The 8945-nt window shown below is 38.5% G+C and overlaps 1 protein-coding gene and 1 non-coding gene across 8 annotated transcripts in view; both read left to right on the top strand.

Annotated features, from left to right (window-relative positions):
- Nucleotides 1-35: 35 nt before the first annotated feature.
- FAM114A2 (family with sequence similarity 114 member A2) overlaps nt 36-8945 on the top strand; it is a 37013-nt gene continuing 28103 nt past the window's right edge. For 3 of the 7 annotated variants that reach the window (XR_009600709.1, XM_004009003.5, XM_042250661.2), the window contains exons 1-4: nt 36-92; nt 4747-4988; nt 5332-5431; nt 5818-5910. Coding sequence is in view for 6 of the 7 variants with exons in the window: in XM_004009003.5 (XP_004009052.1) it covers nt 4761-4988; nt 5332-5431; nt 5818-5910 (421 nt within the window). In the remaining variant the exon portion in view is untranslated. Of the gene's footprint in view, nt 3159-3329; nt 3441-4746; nt 4989-5331; nt 5432-5817; nt 5911-8945 lie in introns of all 7 variants that reach the window. The other 4 variants (XM_042250660.1, XM_027970437.2, XM_012178837.4 and 1 more) reach the window with 4 other exon arrangements.
- LOC114115052 (U6 spliceosomal RNA) lies at nt 1566-1668 on the top strand. The gene has a single exon (XR_003589555.1). It is a non-coding gene; the product is annotated as a U6 spliceosomal RNA (small nuclear RNA).

Here is an 8945-nt window from a genome sequence, read left to right as displayed (position 1 = left end):
AGGCCGTCTCCACCCTGAAAGAGGACTTCCGGGGCAGTAGGAGCAGCTTGTCGGAGAAGGCTGTGGCGGCGGTGAGGGAGGAGGCGGCTTGGGTGAGGGGCTTTCCCGGAGGAGGCGGGCCGGGTGTGGGGTCCCGGGGTCGTCGCGGAGCGGGAGGAAGCAGCTTGGGGCTGGCCGACTGGCCCCTCGCGGTGGATGCTGAGGCTGCGGAAGTCCTTTGGTTATTGAAACGCTAAGTCCGTGTGAGGAATTCTCGTCGTTGTCAGCGTCGGAGAACTTAGGAGCCCAGGTTTACGCCAGAACTCCCGTTGGGCACCTGTTCTTGTAATCGGGGAGAAGGGAGAGCAGATTTTGTCCGTCTCAAGACAAGTGGTTATTTTAGTAGATAGTAATGTTCCAGGCAACCACTTCGTACTAACAGCTGCTGTTAGTACGTGAGTGATTATGTGTCAGCCTCTGTTCCGAACCCTTCACGTCCACCGGGTCGTTTTGTCTTTCTAGGAAGTCTGGCATGTAGGTTTTACAGATGTGGAAGCAGAGACGCAGATAGGTGACTAATCTCACAGTCACTCAGGTATAGAGTTGGAAGAGTGTCAGCCTAACTCCACAGCCCATTATATTACTGTATACTATATATAACATCTAATGTGTTGTTAAGTACATATCACTGTGTGTTGTAGCTTGGCAAGAGCACACGGATAGCAAAAAGATGGTAAAAGAAAAAGTAAATATGTGTATTCAGCTACAGGAAACATTGGTGGAACTTTGTGCAAGAACTGTGTAGCTCTGGGAGTTCTCTGGTAGTCCGGTGATTAAGACTGCACCCTCACTGCCTCGGACTGGGGACCAGGGCAACTAAGATCCTACAAACCACGCTGTGTGGCCTAAATAAATAATTTAATTAAAACAACAAAAATACCAACTCTGTAGCCTTTCCTGTTAGGCCCCTGTAAGTAGGCAGAAATTGTCTTAAATTAATTCCCAGTCCCCAAAACTTGTCATACAGTTCAGTTCAGTTCAGTCCCTCAGTCGTGTCTGACTCTTTGCGACCCCATGGACTGCAGCACGCCAGGCCTCCCTGTCCATTACCAACTCCCGGAGTTTACTGAAACTCATGTCCATTGAGTTGGTGATGCTATCCAACCATCTCATCCTCTCTCGTCCCCTTCTCCTCCCGCCTTCAATTTTTCCCAGAATCAGGGTCTTTTCAAATGAGTCAGCTGTTCGCATCAGGTGGCCAAAGTATTGGAGTTTCAGCTTCAACATCAGTCCTTCCAATGAATATTCAGGACTGATTTCATTTATATTTTAGAAGTGTATAATGTATCATATAATGTATGGTATATCATATACTCTATGGTCTAGGATCTATGATGTTATATAAATCTATCTTTCTAGCTTTATGCCTCCCCATCATTCTCCTTCTCATAATAACTACTTCTGCTATCTGTTTGCATTCCACACTTTCATATCTCAGACCTTTGAGCTTTCCTTTGTGTTGTTTCCACACCCTTGAATTCTCTCATTGGTGTCTTGATCTGTCAAAATCGTAAGTGCCCTTGTGCTGGCTTTGGCAGCCCATATACTAAAATTGGAACCACCCAAAGAAGATTATCAGGGGCCCTGCCCAAGAATGACTCCCAAATTTGTGAAGCCTTCTGTATTTTTTGGATAGTAGTTCATAGTCCTTAGGAATTTGAATAGAATTTGCATTCTACTGTTATGTGAAAATTGTATAAATCTTAATTATGTTGGTTTGGTTCACAATGCTTTTCAGGTAGTAGACCTTCTGTTTCTCTCTATATGCATTCTATTAATGGCTATTCATTTCTCTAATTCATTCTATTAGTGGATATTCATTCTATTAATATCCTTCTATTTCTCTGTGTATTCATTCTATTAATATCCATTTCTCTGTATATTCATTGTATTAATTTTTGAGAGTTTTATATTGAAACTCCAACTAAAAATCTTAGTTTATTTACTTAAAAAAAATAATTGTAATATATAGTGGATCCATATGTAACCTTGTTCAGTTTTTCCAAGTCTCCTGTAAATGTGTTATCATGCTTTTGTAATTTAAAAAAAAAATTAAAAAAGACCAAAATCCTAAGTGCCCTTTAAGGCAGATGCCTTTAAGGCAAGTTCAGATGCCTACAAAGGCTACTCAGGTAACATAAATGAGTCAAGTGGAGTTGGGTGGAGATCATGGGGATCTAGAGAGCACTACCCTGTCTAAAAGATCCCAGCAAATATTTGGCACGAGCTGCTGCTGCTGCTAAGTCACTTCAGTCGTGTCCGACTCTGCGACCCCATAGACGGCAGCCCACTAGGCTCCTCTGTTCCTGGGATTCTCCAGGCAAGAATACTGGTGTGGGTTGCCATTTCCTTCTCCAATGCGTGAAAGTGAAAAGTGAAAGTAAAGTCGCTCAGTCGTGCCCGACTGTTAGCGACCCCATGGACTGCAGCCTACCAGGCTCCTCCATCCATGGGATTTTCCAAGCAAGAGTGCTGGAGTGGGTTGCCATTGCCTTCTCCATGGCATGAGCTAGTTATTACCGAGTTGAATGTGGGCCCAGTGTTGTCAAATTGTTCAGTTTTACAAAGGAAGTTGGAGATTTCTATTGGAATATGAAGTCTGATTTTTAAATGTTAACCAATTAGTATAAAAAAGTGTTAAACACTTTGCAGGCCAAACAAAAACCTCTGTAGGCTTGATTTGGAACTCAGAATTCCAGTTTGTGATCACTGTTGTGTGCTTTTTAAAGGTATTTAAAGTTGAATGTTATTTCCTGATTCTCACATACTTTTCCTTGCTGCCTGTCCTTTAAAAATTTTCTGTGTACCTCAATTATAGTGCTATTTACAGGCTGCCTTAGTTGTTATTATGTCTCTCATTTTTAGTATGTTAGAAATGTTTTGATGGCATTGATGGATTGGATCTAATTATGTGATTAGATTGTGTGTGGGGGGGTTAGTCTCCTCTGACTCTTTGCAACCTCATGAACTGCCCCTGTGTCCATGGAATTCTCCAGCAAGAATACTGGAGTGGGTTGCCATTCCCTTCTCCAGGGGATCTTCCCAGCCCTGGGATTGAACCTGGGTCTCCTGGATTGCAGGTGGACTCTTTACCAGCTGAGCCACCAGGAAAGCCTGTGGTCAGTATATATAGGTACAGGATATGTGCTTATATATACTTAAGGTCTGGGTGTGTGTGTGTCTGTGTGAAATGCATTTTTTTTCTTTCCCTGGTGATACTTTGTTATCTCAGAAACCAGCATCTCCTGTTTGTAAATACATCAGTAATATCTTTGCTTTAATCGCTAAAGATCTGTACTTCTGGAAGAAATTGAATTGGTTAACTTTGCTATTCAAAAGCTGGCGTGATGTAAATCTTATCCTGAGAGCTGAGATTTCATAATCTTCTCTGAAAAATTGAGGTAGGGATGATTAATAACTAATAAGGTTTTTTAAAAAATGTCAGTTAAAGGAAAAGTTAATAAATTGGACTTCATTGAAACTAAAAAGTTTTGCTCTGTGAAAAACTATGAAGAGGTTGAAAAGATAAGCTACAAACTGGAATAAAATATTTACAAACCACATATCTGACAAAGGACTTGAATTGAGCTCTTAAAATTTAACAGTAAAAAAAGTCCAATTAGAAAGCAAACAAAAGATAAAAATAGCTGTTTCACTGAAGAGGATATACAGATGGCAAGCACATGAAAAGATGTTCAGTATCATTAGCCATTAGAGAAATGCAACATAAAGCTTAAACCCATATTAGCGCACCTATATCAGAGTGGTTCAAATAAAAAATAACACTGCCATATGCTGATGAGAATAAAAAGAAACTTGATTCCTCGTATATTGCTGGTAGAAATGTAAAATAGTTCAGCTACTTTGGAAAAGAGTATGGCAGCTTCTTACAAAATTAAGCATGCACTGATCATTTCATGCACTGAAATGAAAGCTTATATTCCCATAAAAACCTGTATATAAATGTTTATAGGCATTTTAGTTGTAATAGGCCTAAACTGGAAACAGCCCGGGCATCCTTCAACAGGTGAATGGTGAAACAACTGAGATGCATCCATACCAAGGAACACTACTCAGCAATAAAAAGGGAGAAACTACTAATGCAACAACTTGCGTGGATCTTGAGGGACTTTTGCTGAGTAAACAAAACTCAATCTCAAAAGGTTACATGCTGTATGACTGCATTTATATAACATCTTGAAATGACAAAAGTATAGAGATGGAGAGTATCAGTGATTGCTGTGGGTTAGGAGGTGGGTGGGAGTGGCTAAAGATAGCTAAAACACAAGGGATCGTTATAATTGAATTATTCTGTATCCTGACTGTGATAATGATTACATGAATCTGTGCATGTGATAAAATTTCATAGAAGTAATTATGCTTACACGAATGAGTATAAAGCTGGTGAAATTTTGAGTTAGATCAGGGGATGGTATATATCGGTATCCTGGTTATGAAATGCTATTGTTGTAAAGTAAAATAAAGTAAAAAAAAGAAAAATAATAAAAGTAGAACTCAAAAAAAAAAAATGCTATTGTGTTTGCTATTGCACACTGTTACCTTGGGGAAAATTGGATGAAGAGTATATTAAAGCTCTATTATTTCTTACACCTGCATGTGACTGAGTGATAATCTCAAAATGTTTTTAACAAGTAACAAGTAAAAGCCTATAATTAATTTTTTGGGGTGGGGCTTTTATTTTACCAGGCAATGATATAATCATGTCGAATAAAGATGATCTTGAGACTGCAGTGATAACTGAAGCAACTCCCATCCGTGAAGATGAGAACTGTGAGCCAGTCAAGAATTTTGAGTCAGTTGACCAAAGTGCCAAGTCAGAGAGTAAATCAGAACCTGTAGCTGCTACTCGGAAAAGACCAGAGTCCAAACCTTCCAGTGACCTTGAGACAGAAGTTCTCCCTGTTCAGGCATCACAGGCTGCAGGCAAAGTAGAGTATCTATTAAAACACTGAGATTAAAAAATATTGGTGCTAAAAGGAATATGGAATCAATATCAAATTGGGATTATACGTATTTATTTCCTTTTATAACCATAAAACACTAAATTTTTTCAGTTCTATAAATGCTTATGAGTAGTTGCCTTTGCTGTTTGATGCTTACATGCCGGTAACGTACATCTGTCAGTCAATACATTTCTTGAGCCACATAGTATGTGTTTGTTCAGCCATACTTTTGGCCAATAATTAGCTACCTTGTGTATGCACTCTGACTTTTCCTCTAATTTTTCCATTTTTCTTTGCCTTTGGTTTTTCTCGCTACTGGGAAAAATAGGAGACTGTTTCCAAAGATGTACCTCAGTCCGGATGGGGCTATTGGGGCAGTTGGGGCAAGTCCTTGCTCTCCTCAGCCTCAGCTACAGTAGCCACAGTAGGTAAGGTCATCAGTCATTTTGTTAATTCTTGTGCATATTTTGCTACAGATCTGTGTTAAAAATGAGTTTATTATTCTTCCATGATTATACAGAGGCTTTATAGTTTGAGGATGCATTAGAATGATGGGCTGATTTATATTGCCACTAAAATTTGTAATTTTCATTAGAAGGTTGACATTTAGGAATTATAAAACTATTTAGTGATAATCAATTTTGGGGGGGAGGGGATAAGGATAAACTCCCCAAGATCAGTTATATAAGGTCAAAGTAAAGTCTTGTAATGAATTTTAAAATCTGTGGGTTTAAATTTTGGTTTGTTTCTTAAGTTTTGGTGGCTAATTGCAAATAATATTCAAATATGAAAATGTTATCATTTTTCTCATCAGGACAAGGTATTTCAAATGTCATTGAGAAGGCAGAGACTTCCCTTGGAATCCCTAGTCCTAGTGAAATTTCAACAGAAGTCCAGTATGCAACAGGTCAGTATATGGAAATGTTACAGCCTAAAATTATAGATTGAAATGGAATAGTTCAGCTCATTTCTTCAGTAGATGTTTATGGAGTGTGATGTTCAGGGCATCATGGGACTGATGAGAAAGGAAACTTGAAATCTTTGACTGACAGAGATGTATGTCCTTTAACCACTTAGGTGTATATTTTTCATTATTTATGCAACATTTTATATTGCAGAGGACTGTTATAAACATTAAATAAAACCATAAATATAGAATGTAAAAATTGCCTAGCTTTTTGCTGGGTACAGTTGAGTAAGAGTCTAATAAAAGTTAGCTGAATGTGAATCTGTTGTGGCTTGAAAAAATATTTTAATGTGTTAGTTTTGGTATTGTTGCACTGTCACTAAAGTTTGGTTCATTTTTTTAAGCCTTTTTTTCCTGTCCTTCAGTTTGCATAGTTTTTGTTGTGGCTTTGCTAATCTTTTGCTGTGTTTAATGCTATTAAGTCCACTCAATGACTTTTAAAAGGACCTGGGTTCCATCCCTGGGTTGGGAAGCTCCCCTGAAGAAGGAAATGGCTACCCACTCCAGTATTCTGGCCTGAAGAATTTCATGGACAGAGGAGTCTAGCAGGTTACAGTCCATGGGGTCGCAAAGAATCGGACACGACTGAATGATGTTCAGTTTCACTTTCATTATATTTTCAACTCTAGAAATTCCATTTGTTTCTTTTTTCTTTGAATTTTCCATTTCTCACCTTCTGATGTATTTATTTTAGTGTCCCTGTCTGCTAATACTGTCATCTCTGACATTTGAGTCTATTTTTGTTGACTAGTATTTTTTCTTGGTTATGGATCACATTTTTCATTTCTTTGATGCTGGAAATTAAAAATGTTACATAGTTGAGTGGATTTTGTTGTCTTTGAAAGGGAGTGAGTTTTGTTTGGAGGGCAGTGAAGATATTTGTAGCTTGTGTGTGTGCTTAAGTCACTCAGTAATGTCTGACTCTTTACAACCCCATGGACTGTAGTCTGCCAGGCTTCTCTGTCCATGGGGATTCTCCAGGCAAGAATACTGGAGTGGGTTGCCATGTCTTCTTCCAGGGGATCTTCCCAACCCAGGGATCGAACCCAGGTCTCCCACATTGCAGGTGGATTATTTACCGCCTGAGCCACCAGAGAAGCCCAAGAATACTGGAGTGGGTAGACTATCCCTTCTTCAGGGAATCTTCCCGACCCAGAATCAAACCAGGGTTTTCTGCATTGCAGGTGGATTCATTACCAGCTGAGCTACCAGGGAAGCCCATTTGTAGATTAGGTTGATCTTTTTAAGACTTCATTCTAAGCTGCTTTAGGGTGAATTAGGGTAGCCTAGTTTAGCTTAGCTACTAAGCCTCTAACACTTCTGAGGTTTCTATCTAATTTCTAGGTGTTAAACTAGGTCTGTCTACTTGATTGTTTGGAAGTCAAATATCTCAGCCTAGCATGAGCTTTGGGCATTGTTTAGTTTACAGCTTCATGGTCATTCTTTGCCCAGTATCATGGAGTCTTCCAATATAAAAATAGCTTAGTATTCAGCCCAAGACTCAAGGGCATGCCTGTGTAGATAGCTGGAAATCTTTACCTCTGTAGCTCCCTCTTCTCCAGTACAGTAAAGTCTGAAGATATTGTGGGTTCAGTTTCAGGCCACTTCAATAAAGTGAATATTGCAATAAAGCGAGTCTCACAATTTTTTTTTAGTTTTCAAGCATATGTAAAATTTTATACTGTGTTATAACCTATTAAATGTGCAGTAGCGTTATATCTTAAAAAAAGTGTACATAATTAAAAAATACTTCATTAATGCAAAATCCTAACCATTATCTGACAATGGAGGGTTACACAAACCTTCAGTTTGTTTAAAAAAAAAAAAAAGCATTATCTGAAGAATGCAGTAAAGTGCAATAAAATGAGGTATACTTGTACTCTGACCTGCAAATTCCAGGCGCTTCAGCTTTCCTGCCTGTTTCTTCCACTTAGTAAGACTACCATGCTCTGCTTGGGTTTCCCTTCCTTGTGCTGTGGTCTGAAAAGCAAACCAATCAGAATTCTCTTCATTTTTTTCTTGTCTCTCCTGAACCATAGTCCAGTATAGTCTGTTGTCTAGTATCTGGAGATAATTGTTCTTTATATTTTGTCCACTTTTCTAGATGCTGTGGTAGAAGGGCAAGTCTGACATCAGATAATCCATCAGAGTTGGAAGCAAAAGTCCTCCCTACAGTAGATTATTTGTTGATCTCCTATAAGAGATTTTAGTGTTAATAGTACAGATTAAAAAAAAAATCTCCTTAATGCATATCTGAATCTAATGAAGAAGCATAATATTCTAGGATAAAGTTTAAAATAGCCTGAATTTTTAAAAAAATCAGATTTATTGAGTTAATAATTTACATAAAGTTTGCTCTCTTTAGGTATAGTCATCCTGTAATATCCATGGGGATTGGTTCCAGGAGCCCTCCAATGGATACCAACATCCTCAGATGCTCAAGTCCTTTATATAAAATGAGAATCCACAGGTTTGACATCCACAGAACAGAGGACCAACAGTTTATAGTTTTATGTATTTTGACAAACATTCAGTCCTCTTTACACTGTGTAATCATAGTCCATTGTGATTATTCAGTTGTAGAATATTTCCTATATCTGTATAGACAGGAGACAAGAATATTTTTACACCCCCCGCATCCGAATGCCCCTTTGTAGTCACTCCCCTCCACCAGTTCTTCACTCTCAGTGACCACTGATCTGTTTTCTGACCCTGTGGTTTTACCTTGTGCAGAAAATCATATTGTCTCTTATATATAGTCAGTAGGTTGTTCAAAAGACTGGATTTTGTTTTGAAATGAAAATGAAAAAAAGTTGCCTTAGCTTATATTTTAAATAGGCAAATGGTTTAAAATTCTTGAAAAATGCTAAGGCCTTATATGTTGGAGGTAAGATCTGATTTTAAAAAATTTGTATCAGTTCAGTTCAGTCACTCAGTCATGTCCGACTCTTTGTGACTCCATGAATCGCAGCACG

The sequence above is a fragment of the Ovis aries genome, chromosome 5 (genome assembly GCF_016772045.2).
Source record: "Ovis aries strain OAR_USU_Benz2616 breed Rambouillet chromosome 5, ARS-UI_Ramb_v3.0, whole genome shotgun sequence".
Taxonomy (NCBI): Eukaryota; Metazoa; Chordata; class Mammalia; order Artiodactyla; family Bovidae; genus Ovis; species Ovis aries.
This window is presented reverse-complemented; position numbering and strand designations above follow the sequence as displayed.